This window comes from Pleurodeles waltl, chromosome 4_2 (assembly GCF_031143425.1).
Source record: "Pleurodeles waltl isolate 20211129_DDA chromosome 4_2, aPleWal1.hap1.20221129, whole genome shotgun sequence".
NCBI classification, from domain to species: Eukaryota; Metazoa; Chordata; class Amphibia; order Caudata; family Salamandridae; genus Pleurodeles; species Pleurodeles waltl.
Genome location: NC_090443.1, coordinates 868,645,877 through 868,673,422, shown reverse-complemented (window position 1 = coordinate 868,673,422; position 27,546 = coordinate 868,645,877). Strand labels below are relative to the sequence as shown.

The following is a 27,546-nucleotide window of genomic DNA, read 5'->3' as shown; positions in this document are numbered from 1 at the left end:
GTAACGAAAACCTGTTATAAAATGGGTGCCAGTGCCACCTTTTGTCCTCTCAGTGAAGCAGGGCCTCAATAAAATTGTGCTACGGGTTAAGATATATTTCAGCAGATTAACTTATCCACTCATCATTATACACTGGGTCTCTCAAAAACAGCTTCACCCAAATATTCCCAACCGCCATAGTTTTTTAGCTTGTACTTTCTTCTTCCATTTACTGGACTGGTGAACCCAAACAAACACTCTGAACTTGAATTTGTCTGCCTATGCAATTGTGTGTGGTGGTCTTCCATAACAGGAATAACAAGACTTTTGACTCCAGGCAGTTGGACCTTTAATACGTTGCTTCCATGTTGCATACAAGGGATCTCTTTAAAGCTGATAAAGAGTATGACATGACCTCCAGTTAAGTACAATATTACCACAAGGGTCAAATGTGGAGAAGAAACTTCAAAGATCTGAACATATGACGAAACAGGCTCAGATTTTTATTAGTATTCTCTTCCTCAGCCAGTCGAGCAGCAAGAGCTGCCAACGCAGTTAGTAACGTGCACAGACGACATTACAGTCAGCTATTAAGAAAAAGAACATGTCGACTACAGAACAGAGCAGAGTTGGCAGTGCCACAGAAAAGGGGAGAAGTATTTCTATTCCTTTTGTCAAATGGTTCCTGTTCCAACTTGGTGCAGTATCGATTTACAAAAAGCAAGCTCAGTGTCAATGCACCATGCTTACACTAAAGTGCACAGTAGCAATATGAGTACTTGAAGCACCCTTTTTTAGGAGGAGTAAAATGGGAAACAGATGGTAAGTTACTCACAATGATTATACCAATACAATACCTTCCTCCTACAGATACTAAAGCACCACTACAATAAAGCTAAATGCTGTGACATCTGACAAAACTGCTTATAAGAAAAATAAATGTTTTGGTCATGCAAGGTCCTTCCCTCTACTATCATGCAAACTTTCTACTTGATTTTCCTCACATGTGCTGCCCTGTAGCTCAGGGTGTTACCCAATTGCGCAGGGAAGTGTTGGAGAGGCTCACCAAACTTGTCACAAGATGTGTTGAGAGTGGTGGAATGGCATCCACAGAAGCCATAACATGGGCGGTGTGCAAAAACAATTATATATTTACAAGCCTATGTACAATTTAACTAACTTTGTGCTCAATACAAGCTAAGAACAGTACAGCTGTTCAAACTGTAGGGGCTAGGAGGCAGCAGAGTGTGGCAGGAAATTTCAATAGAGTTTCTTTTAAGTCACTCAAGTGTACAAGAGTGCTACCAGTGAAAACAATATCATAACTGGGCTTTGCAAAGATCTTGTAGGCTCCAAGGATATGGATAGAATAAAAAGATACCATTCTTACATCTTTAAACATTGATAATTGGAAACAAAATAAGTAGTAAGTAATTAACTCAAAGAAATGAGCAGTTTAAGTGTGCGTAATGAAAAGCCTCTTTGTGGATAATCACCCCCCAGATTCTGGACTGATGCTGCTGGACCATGGCACAGTGCCTGTGCTCTGATCCCTCAAATGCATGAGTAATTGCATACTACATGACGGGCATGTTTAATCTGCATTTAAGTATTTAGTATATGGTACTCTGTGCACTCAGGGCTTGTACATTAAGTGTCACTAGTGGACTGCAGCCTAGTCGGGCAACTTTTAAACTGTCCATGGGAATTGGCAAAATAAACATTTTCCAAGCCTAAAAACCTTCCTTTTTTATATTTAGAAGCCAAACCTAAGGTAGGCCTTAAAAGCCCATAAGGCAGGGTACAGGATATTAAAAAGATGGACATGATTATTTCATGTTTTACATGTCCTGACAACAAAAACTCACCATTGTTTTTTCACTGTGGCAGTGCTGGTATTCCCACTGACTAACAAGGAGTTACACTTTCCTAACTGCTATACTCCATTTGGGAACACCAAAAATAATAATAATACTTCAAGGTATCAAATTGATTGACAGCATCTGGGATTTGATCTATGTCATACTTAAACTATTAATACAAGGATGACTTTAGAAAGTCACCACTTCTTTCCAAGTAGTCGTTTCTGATTACCACCAGCAGCTGTTCCATGAGATAGCTTACTGTCCTCCTGCCAGGAGGTTTCAGTGTCTCGCAGGATGGGGGAACTAAGGGCCTGTAGGTGGGAAAAGTTGCAATCTCCTCCTGAAAGGATGACCAGGCAGCTGTGGCTGTAGATGGCCAAGCTTCAAAGGGTCAGTCGCCTGTCATATGAAAATGTGAGTCACACATTAACCTTCCCTCTCCTCTGTTTAGATAGGCTGGCATCTCTCACAGAGAGGGAAAACCTGTTGCAAACTGGTTTTGCAGGAGGTGATGCTAATTATTTTGGACACAATTCAGGGGTGTGCCCATAGGGCTGATCCAGCGAAGAAGGGTTCTGACACCTTGGATATGCACAGAGGTGGACTGTGGGATTGTTTAATGCCAATCCCCCAAAAGGAGATGCAAGAGTGGTAGAGTTCCCTATGGGAATTTTATCCTCATTGGTTATCAAGTCCTTCCCACCCACAAGCTCGAGAGTGGCATAAAAGTGGCATACATGGATACCAGTGTCAGAACACTACTGGACTTGGAAAAGAACAGAAGGACTGCAGTTGCTGAACCTGTGGACTTGAGAAAGAAAGGCAGCATCAAGGAGGACTGCAATTTCTGAACCAAAGATAGCAGTTCCCGAAAGAGGACTGCTCCTGCTGTTAAAGCTGCAGAGAGATACCCCAAGGGCTGCTCCCACTTGTGCCATGGAACGGACAGCAGACTCAAAGGGTTAGCTGGCTAACCGTTAAGCCCCAGGAACACAACAGCTGAAGGAAGCCTGTGGCTATCAGCGCCCAGTTTCAACTGGATTTGCCCTGGACATTGCTGGTGATTTTGAGGAGATGGAGGCCTAACATCCATGAGGGGCTGCTGCCCCAACCCCCACCCCAGTCCTTTTGCCTTGGCTGTCACTTAAGTGTGCTCTTTCCAATGAAAGGAGCCACAACGTGTGAGCCTAGAGCTCTATGCTAACTTTATGTGCAAAGGAAGTACAGACTACCACTAAACAGCTACTCAGTTTCCTGTCGTCATTGAGGCCTCCCTGAGCAACAAAGCTCAAACTGTCGCTGTTCAAAGTTTTACTGGTTTGTGGTAGCCTCAAACTTAAATAGAGAACCAAGGCTCTCACCGGATGGCTGGACTTCACCTGTCTGCTGCTGGCAATCCTAATGCTGGATACAAACTGCAGGGGACCCTGCAGATGATCCCAGTCGACGAGGACAAGAACCAGAAAGGTTTATAAGTGCTATGGTAAAAAGCTTCATTGAGACCCGCCAGGCCCCTGCATCTGACAGGCACTCCATTGTGCTCTGCTGGAAAGTCTGACTTTGACCCCCACCCCCTTCCTCCGGCTCCCAAGTTCGAGGTTCAGAGACTACCGCTATAAGTAAAAAAGCAGTGTATTATATAACTTTGAATGAATTGCAGCGATTTATGACACACAATGACAAATCATAACTCTGGTTACCTTCATCAGACTTTTGTCATTTTGGTTCATATTTAAAAATGTATATATATATTTTTTTTTAATTGGTGTGCAATTTGTATTCTGTTATGTTTTCTACCCATTTACTGATTTAGTACTGGTAAATGATTTACATGTGTTTCCTTAGAGATAAACCTGACCCCTCTGTTCCACAGCTACACAGGACTGAGCTAAGGTTTAAATTAGAGTAGCATAAATGGACACATTGCAAAATAGTGGCATTATTACTTGGTGAGGCCTTCCAACCACCTCAACTAATGATCCACATTCTCAAAGTATGCTTCACATTGGTTCATTATACTGAAGATTCTATTGCATACCAATAATATAATTTAGCTTTTATCTTGAGGAATCCACAAGTACATTTCACAGAACCTTCTTGGATAAATAGTAGGCACATATAACTAAATCTGGAAAGGTTAAATACAATTCTACTTTTCTGGTTACTGTGGGGTTTTTGCCTAGACTTTTCCACAGACCCATTTTCAAGACAAATTTCTAAAACAAAAGCAGCACATCACTTTGCTCCAAGATGATGCACCCCTTAAACAGTCAAATAAAATGTAGTTATGTGCCGTACTGAACAACGGGGCTGGTGTTTAATCCATACAGCATGACATTCAGATTACATACAAAAACTATCTGTAAAATACATTTGGTACTTCTCAACCAATATCCATTAAGGACAAGTACAGAAGCAGATCCTTTCAGTGAGGGATGTGGTTCTACGATTAAATATTCATTTATGAAGCATAAAAAATTCTCAATTCAAATTCATATTTTGTTTTTTTTTTAAACAAAATGCATACATTTCTTAACGCAATACAAACATGATGGAGGTATAGCTTGCCTGCAATCATAATGGCAGACTCCTACTGCGGCCTTTTTTTCATCATGCTGCCTCATCTCAGTTTACTTGTGGACATAGATCTGTTTCTGTGGAGTTGTGAAGCTGGAGCCTGCCTGACACCCCTGGAATGCAGGGTGTGGTGAACTGCTGCAAGGTCCCAACATTTTGAGCTTAACTTGATGCAGTAGTGAGGGAAGGGCACCACCGCCTATGGAAATCCAACACCACTGTATGTCATAAATGAAAACTGGATGCAAAATCTGGAGGAAGAAATCGGAAGGCTTTCACAGACACTGAAGTAGACCGGTGACGGGAGGAGCCGTTGATAAGTGATAGAGTAAGTGGGAGGTAAAGGATCATAAGTGATCCTTACTTGCAGTTCACCATGCACCCTACCACCCCTCCCCACCCCCGATGTTCCTACTAATGTAGGAATTAGTCTGCGCATATTAGAATTTAACCCCAGGGCCATAATGTCTGCACACAGAGGAGTTATAGAGGACATTACTATGCAACTTGAATCACCAGCTGTCCTGCCCCCACCCCCCACCTCATTCAATTACCTGTTCACCATCACCTACTGGGGACAGATAAATAAAGAATTAAGGTGCTATATCATTTACAACCCAGCACACAATTTAAGGGACACCTGCTTTTGTCCACCGTTTCAATAAGTATGAATAGAACATACGTCCTGTATATACCCTGTATGTTTTTACGTGAAGTAAAGGATTACTAAATTACCTCACATAATTACATAAATGACACTTTGCATTATCTGTCTAGCCCTCAACATGTAGGAATTTATGAGTGTTCTCCATTTACGTGGCATCACCGACCATACTGAAAATATCCATTCCCTATTGTGACCTGATATGCATAGCCCCACAGGGTGCAGTTATACTTTTAAAAATGTTTAAGAGTAAAATACATTTTGCTCTGTTGATTCTCATTTAAAGCATACTTGTCCCAATTTCAGAGATTCCTAATAGGCACAACGGATACTGCCAGTTTGCCATCTACATCTGCATCTCCATATGTTCAAATCCAGACTTCTTTGCACAGATACTGTAATGGGAAAAGCGTAAATAGCCACTCCAATCAAGAATCCTCATAAATCAGACATCAAGACACTGTAGGAACATTCCCCCTTCGTCATGGTCACCTTCAATTTTTGCACGTGTACTGATGTTTTTCAACAATGTGCACTGGGTCCCTACTAACCAGGCCCCAGTGCCAGTGTTCTTTCCCTAAAAAAAAAGATTAAATGGTCTCATTGTGTACAATTGGCACCCGTTAGTACCCGTTTAAGTCCCTAGTAAATTCCCCCTGGTACCTAGGGCATGCGACTAAAGAGGGTCCCTTAAGGCTGCAAAATATATTATACCATCCTAAGGGACCCCCGATGTAAATTGCATGCAGACTGGCATTGCAGGCTGTGTGACATGGTGCAAACTATGTGTGAGGACATGGTGCACTCATTGTGTGCCATGCCCAAGTCATTGCATTTCATATATGTAAGACACCCCTACAACAGGCCCTACAGCCCTTAGGCACGGTGAATTATATTACATGTGAGGCATAGCTGCATGAGCAGATATGCCCCTGTGCTGTCTAGTTCAATTACCAGATGGAACAAATGAACAGGGAGCCATCTCAAGTATATGTACTGGTCACTATGAGTCCCCCAGCTACATGATGGCTGTATAGAAACCTATGGTGTTTGGTATCAAACACCTAGTCTTAACACTTTACCTCCTAGGCCTCCCACCTGACCACCGTGCTGAGCCCTTTTTTGGCTACTTCGGGTAGTTTGTGCTTAGGCTTCCATAACGTTGTGTCCACATGAACTATCCACACCAAATTTGCAGCCTTTTTTCCCCCAGAGATTCTAAAGCTACCCATGGTTTGTGGATTCCCTGGGTGGGGGGGTGGGGGGGAAGAGGATGGTGAAAATAGGCAGGGATGTTGAGGATTTGAAAAAAAAAAAAAAAAGAAGTGGGAAAAATGCTCCAGGTAAAAGTGTCTTTTTTCCCTGAAAATGGCATCCACAAACGGTTTGCTGTACTAAAGTCACCATCTTCCCAGCTTTCACGAACACGCAGAGTTGACTGGAAAAAAAAACTAATTTTGTACCACAGTTTTGGCATTTGTCTAAAAGGTAGCCTATTTTCCACATGTTTGTGCTCTCAACCTACTTCCAGTTTGTGGTGAAAACCAGTGAGAAACCCAGGGGTGGTACCGAAAAGCTTCCTGAAAAGTAGACAAGATTCTGAATTCATCAGTGGGTCATATGTGTGGATCCTTTAAGGTTTTCTCCAGGAAAATAACTGTTGAAATAAAGAAATATTGAAAATCGGTAGGGAAAAATGGGTATTTGTGAGATTTTCATCTTTTTGCCACAATGGCCGATTGACAAAAGCAAGATACCATTACGCTGGCTAGACCCTTCTGGTTGTGGGGATATAGGGTTTGTAGGTTCTCCGAGAAACCAAGCTACCCAGAGCAAACAACTGAGCTGCACCACACAAAGGGTTTTCAATTGAGTATGGAGTACAGACCAATTCCTATAGCGAAATAGGCAGATTGAAAAATAGGTATGAAAGAAACATATTTATTTCTAAAATGGACACAAGATATCAAGTTTAGGAGCAGTGGCTATTTCTACATCTCTGAATTTGTAAGTACCCATATTAGTGTATGATTTGGAAGGTACTTTTCAAAATGTCATATTTCATATACACTGGCTTAAATTTGCAAGGTACAAATGCAGCGAAATCTGATTGGTAATAACAAATGTTCTACTATTCTATGCTCCTACAAATCTCCCGATAAAAATGGCACCTGACATGAGGGTACGCCTAATCCCTATGACAGGAAAAAGCCCACAATGCAACATGGAAGCTGTGTATTTTTCCACCCAAAACGGACCTTCTTTTTCCAATTTCGGTAGCTCTAGAATTTGGACCCTAGCTCAACTGGCACCTTGGTAACGTAGCCAACATGTACATTTTTTGAAACTAGACCTAGGGGTATCCAAGGTGGGCTGACTCGAGTGGCTCTCACCACATTTTTTTCCACCCACAAACCCTTGCAAGCCTCAAACGTTGACAAAAAAAAAGAACAAAAAAAAAAAAAAAACATATTTTCCTCACATTTCTGTGGTGGATCTGAACTGTGCGGGGAGCCACAAACTTCCTTCCACCCGCCATGTCCCTAAGTCTCCTGATAAAAATGGTACCTCGCTTGTGTGGGTAGACCTAGTGCCAGCGACAGGATTTGGCCCAAAACACAACATGTATGCAGCACATTTTTCAAACGAAAACTGACCCTCTTTTTCCAATGTGGGTAGCTCTAGATTTGGACTCTAGCTCAGCCAGCACCTGGGAATACCTAGCCAACCTGTACATTTTTGAAAACTAGAAACCTAGGCGTAGCCAGGGTGGGCTGACCTCTGTGACTCATCACACTTTGTATCTAGAGACCCTTGTAAATTTCAAACTTTGACCAAAAAACACATTTTCTGCACATTTCTGTGATGGAAAGTTCCTAAATAGCATGAATCCACAAATGTCGTACCACCCAGCATTGCCCCACCTGTGCCAATGAAAATGCTGCCCCCCCCCCTTGTGTTGCTGGGCCTAGTGCTGCAACAGGAATGGATCAAACAAAGGACAATGGGAACCCTTGCATGGAGACTCCTATTGACCAAGGCTGGATCCGTTCCGGATGCTGGCACTAGGCCCAGCTACACAAGTAGGGCAGAGCTTTTAACGGTATAGGTGGGGCAATGCTGGGTGGTAGGAATTTTGTGGATTCCAGCAGATTCTTGGACCTTGGCCCCCCTACTTACCTTAAGTCCAGATGAACAGTCCTGCAAGTCGTTTGCAAGTGACTCTATGCAGTGTATGTTTCTCCCATAGGATAACAATAGCGCGTTCGAGACTCATGCCTCAAATCTGACAGCTGTATTTTCTCTATTTTTAAATATCGTCAACTCGAAAATGACTTGCCTGGTCGAACATCTTGGTGTCTAAATTAATATGAAAATTGATGTTATTTTTCTAAATTGGTCTTGAGTTTCTTGAGTGTTTGTCTCATTTATTGACTGTGTTCAACAAATGCTTAACACTATCCTATGATAAGCCTAAACTGCTCGTCCACACTACCACAAAGAGAGCATTTGGAATTATTTATTGAAGCCCTGTAAACCAATAAGGGTCGCCTGCACTATCTGTATGGTCCATCCCTACATTGGTAGACTACGTAGACAGCCAGCTTCCTACAGACGCTGCTAATGGAGTGCACATCAATTAAAATTACTGGGCCAGTCCATGAAGATAGGGCCGCATCTCCTACAGATGTGAACATATGTGGTGTCCTTTTACACCTGCTTAAACTCAGCAGACATCAGATTTGGAACAATAGCAGACAACCTCAACCGAATATACAAAAGCCCTGACTTGGGTCAGGAGCTATGGAACCAAGACAGAAAAATAATTGACCTGGAATATAGAAATTGCCAGAACAACTTGTGATTCACTAGCATATCTGAAAGACTAGAACTGGATGATGTGGTGCTTTCCAGACATAATTCATACTGAAGCTGACCCCACTCAAAATCAACTCAGGACCAACTACAGGGCCATGATAAAGCCAGACTCTCCAAGGCCTGTGATGTCCAGCTTCCAAAGCCACCAGCATGCAACAAAGGCGATTTCCACAGTCTGGAAGAAAAAGGGATCACGATCTTCAAAAATCAAAACATTTATATTGTGGCTGATTTTGCTCTGGAAACAAAATTGAAAAGAAAAGGATTCTTGTTCTATGACTTATGGTTTATAAAAAGCATTTTTGATAAGGTCCCTTGGAACTGCCTACCACGCTTATCGCCATCACGGGAATTTAAAACAGAGGTTCCAGGAACCAGCCTCAGAAATGTTCCAAGAGGCATTGGAACAGTCCACTACTAACACCTCACAACCACAGAAACAGGAGACGAATGATGTAATAGCTCAACATAGTGCTGGAAGGCCTGCTTTGCAGAATTTGCACAAATGAAAAGCGAGCGGATGGAGTAAGTAAGAAAAAATAGGGGGCGACTGTCTGTAGAAACAAAAAAAGTTGGCTGATACTGATTAGTCTGTAGTTGGCAAAGAGAAAGTGAGGTCTGCTTACATGCTATAAAACAAATAATTTTTACATGACTCAACCGCTGACTAGAACTCATGCCACGTGGAGCGAAAGGAGTTATTTGTCATGTTCTGGAGTGTTAGGACTGCAAGGCGTAGCTCCAGTTACCTTTTTGTATGCAGGTATTTATATAACATTGTGTACTGCTTCACTTGCTTTAGCAGTAGATTCAAGTAACAACACTGCTCCATTTTCAGGATGCTGGTGCCTACTGACATATTAGTGTATACAGTTGGCCCTTACTTGACATGGTAATGATTGATTACACTGTGATATACCTTTTTGGCCCTGCTAACCAAAGGCACACAATTAGGCGTACTTAAAAATGTCTTGTTTGGTGCCCATTTAAGGGGACCAGGCAGGGCGGTGAAGCCTGGAGACTTTACCTGCCACAATAATACGGTTAGTTGAGTTAAATTTGGCTAAGACCCTTAGAAATATATTACTGCTTAATAGGCTGTGTGTCCACTGGCTATACCACATCCCTTGGGATGAGACTTTCACAAATAGGCATTATCCTTCTCACTGTTGCTGTCCAAGTTAATAATCGGAGTCTCCACATGACCCCAGCCCTCCAATGAACACTAGACACAGACTGAATCCTCATTCATATAGGTCCTCCTGATTTTTAAACTCTATGCCGCCTTTGTCCTTACGGAAATGTCTTACTCAGTGCATTGTTAAAAATACACTGCAGGTTGTTCAAGGTAGCTCTTGTAGGCAAGAAAGAAAGTGAGAGTGTATACGACGACAAAGTAAAAAGAATAACTTAAAAGGGTGTGAAAAACTTACTTGCTCCTGCCTCATTTCAGCAAATGGCAGTTGATTCTGGCATCCAAGATGGCAAGCATACTGTTCATCAGGATGAGAATAGGCTTCCAAGCAGGCTGAAAATAACAGAAGATATTTGACTAATTCTAAGCATAAAATAAGCTCCCCTGTACACTCTCCCAAACCTTCAACTGTAGGAGGATTTCAAACACAGCAAATATTTGAAAGTTTGGGGAGGATATGGGGCTTAAGACAGAAGTTCCCAGTACACAGATCTTTAGGCCCAAATGATCTAGCGTCCAACTCTCACCTTACTCCCTTCCCCAGCACCATGCTGCCAAATGAAGACATTAGGTAATTCACTGCTAACAACTCACAGCCACACATTCCACTGCTGCGCCTCTGACATATGGGTGCATGTGTGGGTGCTCCAACCATGTGCTACTTGCTTGGGTTGAACAACAAAGGGGCTAGAAACTGGAGTTTAGTAAACCATAGGGATTTAGGACAATGTCTAAGTAAACCAGATCAGTGCTGGTGCAATCCACACAATTAACATACAAAAGAGGGAAAATGGCGGCACATGCATGTGACTGCTTCTGCTCCACCTTCCTCTTTCCCCAAGCATTTTGTATGTCTTAACTTTTTCTAGTTTCTTCAAACTATCTTTGAATATATCTTTTGCCCTACGCATTATGTGTTGTCAAAAACCTGAACACCACATGTCAAACTGACAAAGTTTTAGATTTTGTGTATAGGTGGTAGCCCTTCCTCATAATCAAGTGCAATTGTTTAGCACCACCTTATTATAACTAAATTCATAACTGATATGAAAGCAGTAATGGGTGCACTTACTTTTTATTTACTAAATGATGACAAAGTGAAATCTGTGCATAATATTTGTCACACATGATTACACTAACCTACTGACAGACTTGGCACTAATATGTAAAAACCACAAATTCTTAAGGGGCTATTTTTCTTATTTATTTTACTGTATAATGTTTGGATTTCTGCTTCAAGATTAGTTTTAGTGTTTATATCTTTGGTGTAGTGCTGGAGTTTTAGCATGAGGACTTTAAATTTAGGGAATATGATTAGAGTTGTTAAAGGTAAACTGGGACTTAGAGTTTAAAATAGGGGCTTGGGTATGTTTAGGCAGCCTTTGGATTTCTGGCTCATGCTAGGTGTTGCATTTCAGTTTATATTTAGGGTTTAGACGCAAGCAGAGGCATAAGGATCATGAAAGTTGCCAAATGCCTACAAGGACAAGGCACTGCCTCATGTGCAAACATAAATCTCAGACTGACTACCCTCTGAAACGGAGAGGATCATACATAGTATAACAACCTCACACAATGCATAAAGCCTCCCCTCAGACTCTCTCTCAATCCACGCCTCCGACCAAAACAAAGGGGTTGGGACTGGCAAACTGCAGGCACATCCCATTTAGTGTTACTCCAGAACAGGATCCCATAAATGTATACATGTTCCTCTATTCTGACCTGCAACAACCCCAGCAATATTTCAAGATTAAGACCAAAAACCATCCCTATTTATACACTTGAATCCTGGCCTGCAGCACTGCCACGCAAAAGTGAGACAATCAAACAGCTCTGTCAATTCGCCTAAATCCTGACCAGCTTAAAAGCTACCATCCTAATACATACTGAAAAACATACAAATAGCTCCAACAATTCACATCAATCATAACCTATAGCACTCTATGTTATTGTCGCACTGGGAAGAAAACTACTGAATAGGAATCATTGTCTGCAACATGCAGTACTACTCCAATAATGAGAACTAATTCAACTCAGTCAAAAACACTAATACTTCTTCCTTTTCCATCACATGCATGGCTCTAAGAGAAATCCACCTCAATCAGAATATGCAACACTCCTTCCTCTCCCAGTTCTGCGATCCACATGCTAAACATCCAGTGTTGAGTATCACAAATGCCTCATTCAGTGCACTTCAGTGCCACTGAGGACCATTTCAATTTGAAACATTGTATTGTTCTGAGCAAGCTGCAGAGTATAAAGCATATTCATGGGTTCCAACAATGTGGAACCGTGTAGATGATTTACAACCTATAACCTTATAAACATTCTCCTTACCAAAAAATACAACACAAACACAAGAAGGCTAGGTGTTGGGGCTAAGCTTAAAGTTGGGACTTAGGGTGTGGTAAGGCTTATACTTTGCCACTTGGGTTGGGGTAAGCCTTAGGTTTAGCATCACTTGGGTCTGGATTAATCCTACTATCCACCCAGTCCAAGAAAGGAAATAATAATTAATTGTAGTCTGTAGGAGTTCGCTCAAGTGGAGTCCACTGGAAAAAACAAAAAGGACGGCATGTTCCAATGTGCTGTCAACGCATTCCACTTTCATTATGATGACTTCCAACTAGAAAACTGGAAACATGCTTATTCGGATAGCTGAGTTATTTTTTATTACACTGGCTAATCGCATCTCAATGTATTGTGACTGTTTCATTTATATGCACTAGTACATACAGCTCTATTGCTTCAAGAACTTCCAAGCAGCAGGGTATCTCTTTTATAGATTTTCCCACATTGCCCAATATATATTTTTTGTTCATTGTATCTATGATTACTCATTTCTTTTTGGTTTGTCATAAAAAAAAAAGTGTTAGGGGGTCGGGGGCTGCAACTAGTATATTTCCACTTTAATTTAACCAATTAATGTACACCTGTACAGGAATGTCTGATATGTTTTAATGGTATTTACGATGCATCAATACCCTTGTATCAAAACAGGAATAATATAGTAGAAACAAATGTACATCTGCAGCTGTTTACGTTACATAAGGAAATCTACTCTCTTTTTATAAACTCTGCAATCTCCTATACTGAAGAACTGTTGGTTCGGCAGTCATAACTGATAGCATTGAGAGTCATTAAAAATGATAAATTACTTTTTATTCATATTAAAATATATCAATGCAATGAGGGAAATAGAGGGTTCACTGTGTGTATGTCTTTGTAAAAATCAGTGAAAGAGCGAAACTAGGAGCCATAATTAATTATATGCAAAAAAATAAAAATAGATTAGCAATCTTACATTTCAAACTAATGGAAAAAAACCTTACCTGATTCACATTCAAGCTTGGTTTGATTCAAATTGTTTCCATCGTCCACAAACTGGCATATAGAAAACAAACGACAGCCCCTTTGACATGCATACAACTCATCTGCCTGAAGAATCAAAAGAAAGAGTACATAGTTAACAAACTTCTACTTTGGCACAATAGTGACAAAATATCATAGCAAGACCCCGTTCCCCCATAATAAAGATTCTGGAATTTGAAATTATGAAGTGGATCACTGCTGCCTACCTGAAGCTGAGCAGGAAGGGTATGCCTGCAGTTTACCAATGTAACTGTAATGTTTATATAATTATAACAATACTGTGCTTCTAAAAGAACCTCATTCAAAGAAACATCACACAAGCAGTATATAAACATAGCTTTAGAAAATACAGAAAAAGAAAGAAAAGTAATTAAAGTGAAGAGATCCAAACAATCAATTTCAGTATAAACTACATTTACTCCAAAAATGTGTACTTTGATTTAAAAAGTAGAGCACGAAGTCCAAACACACATTAAAACAGACAAACTCAATATATACATAGACAGATACCAACTAAGCGGAACACACTGCTAAGAGGAGTGAAGTATACCAGTCACAAGACAATGGACCCAAATATATTGACATGTAGGCCTTCAACTGTAATATTTGCAATAGGCCATAGTCAGGACAGAATGAACATATGTGACAAAAAGGATCCACAGACACAAACATTCCAGAAATTCATATAACTTTACATGTCATCATATGGAACAATTCTATATGTATTACCTTATATCTCTTCAGGCAACATAACCAGTATCAACAAGGCAGCTCATGGAGATGAGACTACATAACTTATTGAAAATGGTCATATGGAGATCCTCCAGTAATCTACAAAGTATCCTGTGAATTAATCTGGATAAATCAAATGCTTTGAGAAAAACAAAAAAAACACATCACAGCATAAACCTCTCAAAGGGAGTCCACTCCTTTCTGCTAGGTACAAGAAAGAGAGCAGGTATAGTGCTTCTCAGGTTACAGACAGCGGTTTCAGCCATCTTCTGATCTTCCTAAGGTCCAGAAAGTGTTCGGAGGGGGTGTGCGGAGATGGAACTTATATGCTTGAAACGAGCTAGTGGGTAGGAATTACTCCTGGAGAGCCTTAATCAATAATGTAAATGTTCACAGGGTAAACCCTACCCACTTTGGGTATTTTCAAGATGCCCGAAGTCTTAGGCCACACTCAATTCAGGCTCGGATGGTTAGAATGTGTATGGGGATTGTACTATGGTAATTTCAATGTCCTCCCACATCCAACACTAAAATGCAGTTTAACGTTGTTGTGGTTATACCAATTCTATAAAGTTGAATGGAGGATCAAAAGCACTTTACAGCTGGTTAGCAGGCATAAAGTGTACTCAGCTATATATTCAGCACAAATAGGGTTTGGCAAAAAGGCAGCAAATCCAGGATGACTGTGCAGAAAGGGCAAATTTCCAACAGGAAGTAAATGACAAATATGTTGTATTCACATTTCTGAGAGCTCCTAGTCTTTGGATCTAGAAGTTATTAACGAGTATCCAGGCCTAGCATTTAATAACAACTGGAGTCTCAGGGCCACAAGTACTGGCACACTCCAATGGTACGACAAAATGACTCCCTTTGTGCATTTGAATATACAGGTGCAGTGATCCTGAAGTCATCGCTTGATCTAAGAGGCTCTAGCAGAACTGAAACAAGATACTGCACAGCTCAGTCAATAATAAACTAACTTCTTGTTCCGTCAGGTCTATCCTTGCAAAGTAAACACTTCCTATGTGCAAGTAGTTTGTAGAGGGCAGCTAAATATGATATCAACAAAAAGAAAGCAGATGGTGCTTACACCTTCTTGGGATGAGGTACCACCCTTAACAATTCTACACCATTTATGTTCCAGGTGTCAATTTTTCCTTCATTTGACATGAAAGCCAATGTGACCCAATGGTGAAGGCTTCAGGTATTCTCAGTTGCCTATAGCTTTACTACAGTATTGTTCTACTCTTACCAGTCAACAACGCAAAAATGTCATGAATAAGGATAAAGATTAACCATCTGTATATGCGTCTGCCTCTGCCTAGTTTTTTTTTGGCAGCCCTCTGTGAGACTGACAACTGGGTCTTAGCCCTTGTGGCTGTGATTTGCATGCAACAGTACCAAAAACTTGTAAGCACAAAACCTCACCATACAAACTGAAACAGGCTTGTACCAAAGCACATAAATTAATTCAGGGTCCCAAGAGCAGGTTTACAACAAGCATTGTCAAAAGCTATTGGTCTGGCTTTAATGTTCTAAACTTAAAGTATGCAAACACAGGCATGCAGTAATGCTATTTTCATTTATTTATGTCAGGCCTATTACTTTTGCCAATGACATGTGTCCCAAGAGTCAACAGAATTATCCTGCAATACTATGGATTGTTACTATGTGCCCCAAGGTTAAAAACACAGATGTAACTTATTGCAAAGGCACATCCAAACGAGGCTGTACTCATATTAGCAAGACTGTATTAAATTGTTTCTAAAAGTACTATGTTTAATAGAACAACACATATCTGCCATGCAGTAAGTAATTCATTCTTACACTCATACATCTATTCTTCCATCTACTGACCTTTACTTGCTTTCAATCTCCCACCCACCCATCCATCCATAACCTTACTCTATTTATGTTACAGCAAATCGGACCTATTGACCTTAGCTGTTAATCTGTGAGGGGTATAAATATGCCTTAGGCAGTGCCTGACTGCTAGTCTGTGAAAGCCATCTTAAAAAAGAAAAGTGTTCCTTCAGTGAAAGATGATTTTTTGTGGTTGTTGTGTATATAGCTTCTGATTGCACAAGTTACCAGATTACTTCATGCAATCACAGACATGTTCCATGGCTGGAAGTTTTGGTGACAAAGCACTGTTTATAGGTGTGTTATTTCACTCCAATTGGTTCCAACGTGAAGCATGCATGGGTTCAATTTTGCAACATATCTGTCCTACAAAATCTAGCATGCTTTGGTTCAGTCATGTGGTGCACGTTGGCTCCACCTCGCAAAGTCCATGTGTTTTGCAATTCAGCAAACCTGAACTCAAACACGCTATTTCGCTTCTCAGGTACCCCTATCCATTTCCATGCCACAGTCATAGGAACAAAGTACGGAGTGTAAATGCGCTTGTAATACTGAAAGCTTTTTGATTGTATAGAGAACAGCTTGAAGTAACCATATGTAGCAGACTGTATCCTAATTTAAATTCATTTGCTTCACATTAGAACATTAAGGGTGTTATTACAACTTTGGAGGAGGTGTTAATCCGTCCCAAAAGTGACGGTAAAGTGACGGATATACCACCAGCTGTATTACGAGTCCATTATATCCTATGGAACTCGTAATACGGCTCGGACGCATTAACACCTTCCTCCAAAGTTGTAATAACCCCCTTAATATGGTAAATAAACTAACCATTGTGGTACCTACCTTCAAGGGTGACAAAAGAGGCCATGTTAATCAAGACTGGTGCTTCTCTGACAGTGCAAGAAAAAATTGCTCCTCTCTATTGCTTACACACGATTATTTGGGGAATAAACTGATTAGTTTGTTTAGGAGTCTTTGAAGGGGTATCTTCCGTAAATCTAGTAAGCATTGTAGATCATAATGTTGCAACCAAAAGGATCTTGCAGACTACTGGAAAAAACGCGGATGCTGATATTTCAACAGTTTAGAAGCACTATTATAGGTTGAAGTATTCACTAAAATGTTAAAAAGCATATAATAAGTATCTTAACACAAAGGATAAGGAACCTTATAATTTGCAGAAAGAAGCTATTTGCCAGCAAAAGTGTTTACCATTGTTCTCAGACACATCTAATTGGAAACTTAATAGATTCTGGCAGTACATTAAATGAAATGAAATGAAAACCTCAAACCACACAACCAAGCTGATGAGACAAAAGCAGTCAGTCATCCTGTGTGGGAAAGGTACATTTATGATCTTTGTAATGAAACACATCATCAGTTGAAACAGTACAGATTTGAAGCCATGGCTTTTAGTGTGTGTGTGTGTGTGTGTGTGAGATACTTGAATTTGAAGATACAACTGAAGAAACTGATCCCCAGGCATGCAGCTATTTTCCAAATGGTGGGCATCTATCTTGAGGAGGTTATTCCTAGAGTTTTTTTTAACTTGTTTATTCATGCAGAAGATAAACACACAACAGTGTACTACAGTATGACACAATGCTTGGGGGTGGGGGGGGGGGGGAGAAATATCAGATCATCGCACATTCCATGCCAATAACATTTTGAGAGTCCAGTTCCAGGTCGACACAACAACTCCAGCTGAGCGTGCATAGAAGATAAGGCATCCGTGATATTGGGTTAGGGTGACCTAAACCATCATGACTCTTACAGCAGCTCGTCAGCACAGCACCCACCCCTACAGAGACAGTGTAGAACACTATAACATATTAACCAACACAGGACACTGTAAGTATAGTAATCATCAACAGACCAATGGATAGTGCAGTGAGTAGTCGTCATTCATCGGGAGCTGCAGTTAAGTACAGCAAGAGGGTTGGGGGGGGGGGGGCACCCTGGAGTGGTTCACAGAAGCATCCCTGGACGACACCAAAACCAGAGCGAGGGTGTGGAAGAGGGGTCACCCACGGCCCCCCCACCGCACGCAGCACGACGGGGTGCGTTCTCTCCATGATCCCCAGAACACACATCTATACTGGCCCAATGAATCGCAATGCGTCTCTTCGCCAATATAAGTCCCAACTGCGCAAATCTATATGACATTTTTCGGCCCTTTTTGGGCGACTGGAATCAGGCCCAGTAGGCTGTGCTTCATTGTCACCTGCACTCTCATAGCCGTAACCTCCCTTAGCATCTTTACCACTTGTTGCCAATAAGGTTGGATAGAGCCACAGACCCATGCCATGTGATCAAATGAAGCCGACGGCTCTCCACAACGGCCACAACTATCAGGTCTTGAGGGAAATATTCTATTTAAGCGTTGAGGTGTCAGGTATGCTCTATGTAAGTAATAAAAGTGTAACACAAAAGGATGATGGACTGAGTGCTGAACAATGCAAACACTCACCCCCAGTCACAGATCTGGGTTTAATTCATCCTTCTTCTGCTCACCATGCCACCCCACTTTGGACCCAGCCATATGCAAATCGGTCTTGAACCTGTTCCTCATGGGAACAGTCCAGCACGAACTGCCAAGGCAGGTCCTCTCTGGACCAGAAACAAGCATCCTGGGACCGGTTTCAGGGTTTCACCCTTTATCAGCCAGGCTAGATTGAATCCAGTGGCACAGTGAGCAAGGGACCCACGTCTGGGCATACCCTTCCCACTTAGGGCAACTTTAGCAACACAAAAGGATGATGGACGGAGGCTAAACAATGCAAACACTCACCCCCAGTCACAAATCTGGGTAATAAAAGTCTGTCAACTTAAACCTCACATTGCTAGTCGCATCTCGCACTAAAGAGTGGGCCCTTTTCCATTCACCATCTGTGAGTGCCGTTCCGAGACGAGTGTCCCATTGGTCTCTAATCCCCTGAACGCTAGTCAGGGGATTAAGAGCTTTATAAATTCGGGATAGCAGACCACGGTCACTTCCGGGATCAAGTATTGACACCAGGAGGCAAGATTCAACAGGCTCCTCCGTAAAGGACGTCCAAATCCCTCTAACCGTCTGTGAGATATTCTCATATTGTAGGAACTGCCTTGGACCTATTCGAAACAAGGATTCTACCTCATCCCTCGTAATGAACGTGCCATTATGAAATAAGTCACCAGCATTACAGCAACCCCCTGCACGCCACTGCACAAAATCCATTTAGCAAAAGGCCGGATCCACCACAGGGGAAGCAGGCGCGCGCATGGGGCCTTACAGAGGATGCACTCTCCCAAGCTTTCAACACCTGCTCTACCAGATAGGGGGTGCCCTGGGGAACCCCAGAGCCACTCATTAGTATATGCGGGAGGCACGCCACAGAGACAGAACCAGATAACAAATCCTTTTCCTAAATGGGCGCCTCCTCACACCATCTGGCTGCATATTGTAGCAACCCGCCTAAGTAATAAAAGTACAAGTCTGGCAGTCCCAAGCCACCATCAGCCAGGTCCAGTTTCAAAACTCCTATGCGGACTCGGCATCTTTTGCCTGCCCAGACTAAGGATAAGAGCAGTTTATCAAGCTGCCGGAAGACCGAAAGAGGGAGCTCAGAGCGAATTCTGCATGACATATTGTCACGTAGGCTCTCATTATCCTAATGAGACTACTGGAGTTTTGGGCGGCAAGATCATTCACAGTGTGGGGGACTAAGTCTGACCCATGGCGAAGGACCCTTGTCACCCCAAATCCAGGTTGCGCTCCGGCTAACTAGCAGTGCCTTCTCTCTCCCAAAAGGAAGAGACAATTGGGCAGCCGAGCACATGACATCTTAGTGCTTCCCAGGGAAGTCGTGGTCACTCAGGTCACAACCAGTTCTCTCATACACAGTGTGGTCTCATATATAAATGACAAAGGCAGTTTGAGTTTTAAAGATTGGTTTAATAAAACAATTGCATTTTAGATAACAAGGCGTGAGCCGCAATAACCAGAACCATACAACACAGTAGGATTGAAATAGTAACGAGGAGAGTGAAACATAAGAATAATGCTATCATAGTGCAACCAGATTACATTCCCCCTCTAAGTTATATTTTGAGCACAGCATGTGAAGCTCTAAACCTGCCTTTCAGGTTCCCCCGGGAGGACATCGACCCTCATACCTGAGCAAAGGCCTGTGATCTGGACCAGCATCTGCAACAGGGCAGTCAGCATCTATTTGTGGGTTCCTGGTCGGAATCTCCCTCTTCCGTGTACCAGGACTGGGAAGTGTTTTTACAACTAACACGCCGGTGTTCTAAGAAACGTCCCTACGTAAGAATGTGTACTTTCTACGAACCCTAAAGACTAAACTTCTACCACGTCTATCGGCAATGTACCAGACTGTATCCCTGACTGAAGCACAGAGCGAGCAAGAATGTATTGTTTGAGAACTTCAGTGCTGAAGTAAGCTAAACAGTGTGATAGAAGAAAATAAAACAAGACCGTGAAACTGGTTATTGTAAAATAACAGTGCAAGGCTAAATAAAATGCATCTAGGACAAAGTGCACAGAGGCCTAATACTGTAAGCAAACGCACAGAAGTCTACCCATGACCGATAGTGGGAGAGAGGTCCAAAACTGAACTGAGGCTCGGAGGCCCTCCAGTACTCTTCCCATGTTTAAATGGAATTGCAATTGTGGCGAGTGTGCAACTTGGATGCCTAAATATGAAAAGGACTCAGTCTCCCAGGATAGGCTCAATTGGGGCAACTCCGATGCCTCTATCCCCGACAGACCTGCCATTGGGAACAACACAGTTTTGTGTCTGTTAACACAGAGGCTCAACACCTGCTCAAAATTAACCATCATTCCCAACAAGAGATGGACCGCCTGTTCAAGTTCTATGACGTACACTAGAGCATCATCTACATAAAATAAAATTATTTGCGTTCTCGTCCCGACACGGATGCCCTGACCATCCAAGCCAGTCCGTAGTTGAATAGCTAGCGGTTCCATAGCCAACCCTGCTGTGTGCCGCGTTCGATAATAAAGGAGTGACACAATCACCCCCGTACACACTCTCGCCCGGGGCGAAGCGTACAAAAGACGCACCCGGGATAGAAAGACAGGACCAATGCCCATCCTACGCATCACCTCCCATAGGTAGTCCCAGGACAAGGTGTTGAACGCTTTCTCCATATCCAGTGCCACTAATGCTGTGGAAAACGTAGAGCCTTGAGTCTCGTGAAGGATATGCGGTAATCGCCGTATATTCATGCGAGTCCCCCTCCCTGGCATAAAACCGCATTGATCTCCCTGCACTAGACGCGTCACCACCAGACTTAAAACGAGAGGCCAAAACTTTAGCTAGTAATTTAACATCAACATTCAGCATGGATAACAGCCTATATAAGCTTGGGTCGTCAACCTCCTTTCCTGGTTTTGGCAGCATCACTATCAGTGCTTCTCGCATATGCTCCGACAGCACACCCTCCCCACGCGCATCATGGAATATTTCCAACAATCGTGGAAGAAGCACAGCAGAATATGCTCTGTAAAATTTGACCGGCAACCCGTCCGGACCAGGTGCTTTCCCGGTCGCCATACCACTCAACCCCTCTCCCAAGTCTTCTAATGAAATCTCTCCCACCAATTCCTCCACCTGTGCTGTCGTAAGGCAAGGTAACCGGAGTCCATTTAGGTATTCCCGAATCGGGGTCTCGCCCACTCTACATGGTGAGGCATAGACAACTCGCAGGTGCTCACGCAGGGGCGTATTCACCCTCAACTGCCCTAAGATCCTTTCCCGAGAAGAGTCGCCAAGCACAAGGATAATGTTGATGGGCCTCTCTTGCCAGAGGATCCAAGCCTGCATACGCCAAGAGCGGTCTCCTTCCCGGAATAGACGCTGCCTATAGTTCCGGCGGACATAATTCTCTAGTCTGTCCCACAGGTCCACAATTCTACCTCTCACCTCAAAACAATCCACCTCCGCCATTATCGACTTGGCATTGTAGAGCAGCCAACACCTCCTCCTGACGCGTGAGCTCCCGGTCTACACGCTGCCTAATTCAATATGTTTTACTAAGGCTTTCCCCCCTAATAACTACCTTCAGTGCCTCCCATTCTAAGCCACGCGTCCCTGCCGTACCCCAATTCGTATGGAAGTATCCTACTAGCACATCCTGGAGATCTTTTTTATATTGCGGATTGCCTAGTAAGTATGGACGCAATCGCCACAAGGGGATCGCAGGTCTGGGTATGTGCGTTGCACACTCCAGAAGGAGGGGGGCATGGTCCGACAAAAACCGGGCCTGGTAAACAACTTGGCGGACATCCAGGGAGCCATCATTGGCTAGGAGAAATCTATCTAGACGGCTGTAAGCCCCATGGGTGGACGTGTAACACGAAAACACTCTAGACAAGGGGTACATTTCTCTCCACACATCAACAAAGTGGAAATTGCTCATAACATTCTACAGTTTGGCAGTCATATGCAGTTTCGTACTCATCTTCGGGGGGTCCCTATCTAGCACCCCATCAAGGACGCAATTAAAGTCACCTGCCCACAGAAGGGGTATCCCTGCATATGAGATTAATTCCTGTTGAATCGGATGATAGAATCCCGCATCATCACTGTTAGGGGCGAAGATATTCAACAGACAGAGCTCACGGCCATCCAGTGTGCCGTGTAAAAATATGTAATGGCCCTGCACATCTGCTTTTCCCTCTAGCGTAGGAGGAATAGGTCGCTGAATATAGCTGCCCCCTCCACTCTTTCTGCACTTCATTTTCAACCAAATGAGTCTCCTGCAAGAGAGCAATATTTATGCCAAGCCGCCTAAGATACGTATGTACTCTATGGTGCTCCACAAAGGAGTTTAACCCTCTAATGATCCACGTAACTATGCCTGTCATGGTACCCACCATAGTCTAATCCGTCCCACACACATACACACACACACACACACACATACACACCACCACCCCCCCATGCCGCCTCCCCCCAACCACACCCAGCCTCCACAATTTAATCCCCCGGTTCGCGCATGCGCAACCAAGCCAGTCGATGCCCCTAAGCAGAAGGACACTCACAGTGCTTACATTGTCAAATACAGAACTCCAACTCAAACTAAAACCCACAAATCAATTCCCCATCCCACCTCGTGTAAACACCTCCCACATCTAGTGTCTGCCCAATCGAGTGTGTACCCCGCTATCACTTCTATAGTCCAGAAGTGGGAGGCAATCGCCGTTCCCGCTCGAAAGCTAGATTCACCCCAGACAGGGCTCCGACACTCCGCCCACACCAATCGTCTGGCCCGCACACACACACACTGTACCCACAATTATAACCGACAACAACAACTGGGGGGGTGGGGGGGGGGGGGGGTTAGCTCAGTTCCACCACTCCACAGCAACTCCCAGAGCAATCATCAACCAGGACCCCCGGCACTATTCATTCCAAGGCAGCCGCTGGAGGACAGGGAAGGGCCAGAGAGAGAAAAGTGGGTAAAGCAGCGGGAAGACCTCAAAGAATCATCCATAATCAAGGTATGTGGCTCCAACCACATCTGTAGGTCCAGTGAAGCACTCAGGTGACCTCAGGGCTCACGCCTGGAGATAGTCTGCCGGCAACACAGGGAGATCTGGAGCGAGAGGACGCCTCTGACGTGACAGTTTGAACCAACAGTTTAGCCTCCTCTCGCTCCCGTTTCAGACGTTCGAGGCTCAGGGTACCGTCTGAACGAACAATCACTCGGCCGCCCCGGCCAGCACAATGTCGTTGGGTGCTCCTACGGGCTGCAGTATGCACCTCTGCTGTCCCACGGGGTCTCCTGTCAGTCTCTCCAACTAGGAAGTCCGGTGTTCCCGCCACATCGTTCCTCTCCAAACAGTCCCAAGCCGTTTCAGGAGATTGAAAAAAAAATGCAAGCGACCTGCATGGAGAACATTCAACTTGGATGGAAACAGCAGCATATAGCCCAGTTCTTTGAGCTTGCGTTTAACACCAGTAAAGGATTGTCTCTGGAGCTGCACCATCCTGGTGAAGTCAGGGAAAAAAACGGATAATGTGATTTTCAAATGTAGGATCTCCATGTTTGCGCACCTCCTGAAAATTGCATCCCGGTCTCTATAGTGAAGGACCTTGGCTATAATCGTTCTTGGTGGGGGGAAGGGGGGGCTCCTGGCGGCGGCGGTTCTGCTAAGGCTCTGTGTGCACGTTCCACCACAAAAACAGCCGATAAGGGGGCATCAGGCAACGTTTTACGGATCCAGTCTTCCAAGAACGCCTCTACATTCGCCCCCTCCACACGTTCAGGGAAGCCCACTATACGGAGGTTACACCGCCTCGCCCGACCTTCCGCATCTTCGACCCTGGAGTCCAGTTTGAGCTTCAAGGACGGCCACCGAGGCCTTCAGCGTATCCATCTCAGACTGCAGGCATGTCACTTGTTTCGGAAACGCCACTGAGCGTTTCGCCACCACTCTTAGATCAGCTCGGACCAGATTGACATCAACTGCAATGGCCGCAATCTGAGTTTGCATGGCATGCTGCGAGGACTCAATAGCAGCCAGGATTTGCGCCCCGGTGGGCTCCGCACCCTTCTCCGAGGGGATTGGGGGATCTTTTTTCAGACTTGCACCCGGACCCTGCGCCGTGAGTTGGTTTATCAGAGTTTACTGCGTACCCTTTTGCATTCTATCCTTGCCCATGGCGTCCACCTGCTGAAGGGGCAGTCACGAAGGAACACACCAAATGTCAGACTCAATCCTTCCAGGTGCGAGGCAGGCAGTCGAGCTTCGTATCACTGCCACTCAGCGCCGCTATGTCTCTTAACCCGCTACCCCCCACAGGAATGGGGTGCTGGCCCATGTAGAAGCAACGCAAGTGTCATACCTGAGCTGATGAATCAACTTGCCGGTCACACTCTCCAGAGCCGGGCAACCCAGGGTCGCCAGCAAATGTCCATCGTAGGGGAGCGTCTTCTCAAGAATCAGCCCAACGATGGCTCCAGCTGCCTCTGTATGCCCACTGTGGCGCTATGAGCCCCAAACGTCCAAGGCCAGTGTGCTCCGTGCAGGGGGCAAGCAACTGCACTCCACCACTGCCGCTATCATTGCACCGGCCTCCAATCCAACGGAGAGGCCCAACTCTGCACCCCACTCTCGGGGGATCGGGGCCGCGGCATCAACTGCACTCAACACCTCACCTTGAGGGGCCCCCCCTTCAGGAACCTCCGCCTCCAAATTGGCACTGCTCCAGTGCCTCTCACTGCCGATTTTGCCGCTTGTCAGATCGCTCCTGCGATTGCAGGCACCATCTTGGGGTTAGGCACCCTTCTGCTGCGCTCACCTTCCGCTAGTTTTCGGCGTCCGACACCTCGTATTCTCTCCTCCGCCACTCTCCCTAACTGCCCCTCCGCTCCCGAGGTGGGGGGGGAGGGGGAAGCCACTCGGGTGGGCCTCAGTGTCAACGCCCCCAACACCTCACCTCGAGGGGCCCTCCTTCAGGAACCTCCGGCTCCAAATTCACGCCGCTCCAGTGCCTCTCACTGCTGATTTTGCCACATTTCAGATTGCTCCCGCGATCGCAGCTGCCACCTTGGGATCAGGCACCCTTCTGCCGCGCTCCCCTGCCGCTTTTCTTTGGCGTCTGGCACCTCGTACTCCCTCCCCCGCCACTGCCCCGGGCTGCTACTCTGCTCCGCAGGCTCCAGGACTCAATTGCCAGGTCCCCGGGGCCTGGGGTGTCCGGATGAAGTAGGATTAGCTAGCCAGGATCGGGAGCACTCGACTAGTGCTGCCGAACAGCCATCTTGCCGGCCACGCCCCTAGGTTATTCCTGGGGTTAACAAGCATAATGCCATGACAAGTGTTCATCAAGGAGTGATTATGTTTCCGGTCTTTGAGAAGGAAGCAAAGGATTTTCACTGTAATTACCACCTCCTTGTGATGCTTTACTGACCAGTTCCAGAAAATGTACAAAATAATTCTAGCATTAATAAGCACAACGCAGAAACTGACCTGAGCTGTGGTATTCATGGTCAGAAACAACCTTCTGGCAAGTAAGGTGGCTATCACACGAGGGTTGAAGTAAGTCTGTTAGTCCTGTTAAAGTTCAATCTGTATTTCCAACCAGTATGACACACTTTTATACGTAAATACTTCCCACTTAAACTTAGAGCAGACATCGTCCTCTGTGTTTTATTCCAAATAAATTATCCTAGTAAGTTACATAGGAATACGCTTGGACAAGTAACTCCATTAGAGCCCTACTGTATGACGAATTAAAGTAGCAAAAACCTGTATTTATCATCTCTTGTATACTTTTGATAATGCATCGTAAAAAAACAACAATGCTGCAGTTGGTTGAAAACTTGATCCATCATTGCTTCAGCTAACATCAACAAAAAACAAAACAGCCATCTGCAGAGGTGTCACTCCTCAATGATAAAAAGCTTTAAGTGCAGTCTTCACTTACCGACTCAGGGGTGTGGAATTCCTATAGCCTGACACCCAGGACATATTGTTTAGGGTCAAGGGCAACATGTTTTCACGTTTATTTTGTCCTTGGGACACGTAGGCCCAACACCCTTGCAGCACAAACCCTTTGGCTGCCAGTTTATAGCATCACATTATGGAGCATGGAAAGGAACAATCTGAAGTTGAGGTAATATTTGTGCCCACATGTTTATGTTGTTTGCGCTTGTATTTACGGCTCATTAATGCAAAGTATTAATTATTAGGGTGACCTCTCTAAATACATGTTGTAAACTTGGGCTGGATTACTGAGAGTGGTTCTAGTAAACAACTGTGTACACACGTTTACAGTATGAGGCTACATGTAATGCTCCCAGAATGCTCTCAGATTACAGGCAAATATTTGCAGAATTTCAAAAGCAAAAGTGAGGATTCTTAGCTTTCAAAATAAAATATTTGCACAAAAGAAAAAAAAAAAAAACAACTAGGAAAAAAAACGTTTGCTAAATTACTGTGAAGTTTTGGATACCATTTCTTTGGAGCATCATTCAGTGAAATGTTTTGATGAATGCTAGTATTTCCAAAAATTATTCACAATGGCAAATCAGTGAAACCAGTTTCAAAACGATTATTGCAAACATGAAAATAAACAAGCACTGGCAAAGCCAATAAGCCTGACATTGGTGGTCTGTCTTTTGGTTTTGTAAACGTGTGCCTTATTTTGACATGCTTTTCGTAAAACTTTATTGTTGTGTGAGCAGCTGGATCCCCACCATTGTAACAAAAAAATGGCAGAAAGCAAAAATATTTTTGGTCCTAAAAAAGTACACATTGCCACAGTAGTTTCTGGCACTGACCAAAACTACTTTGTGTGCCGAAAGTGGGAAAGAGGAAATTGCTGTCACTCACAATGAAGCCAGCCAATAGATGAATAGAGAGAAAGGTAGAATTTTAATAA

General features: G+C 43.8%; 1 protein-coding gene across 1 annotated transcript in view; it reads right to left on the bottom strand.

The window, feature by feature from the left end:
- The window catches only part of TMEM59 (transmembrane protein 59), a 131,818-nt gene that overhangs the window by 72,350 nt on the left and 31,922 nt on the right, over window positions 1-27,546 (bottom strand). Inside the window, exons 2-3 of the mRNA XM_069232638.1 lie at window positions 13,492-13,597; window positions 10,398-10,492 (exon numbers count right to left, since the gene is read on the bottom strand). Coding sequence (XP_069088739.1) covers window positions 10,398-10,492; window positions 13,492-13,597 — 201 coding nt within the window. The remainder of the gene's footprint in view (window positions 1-10,397; window positions 10,493-13,491; window positions 13,598-27,546) is intronic.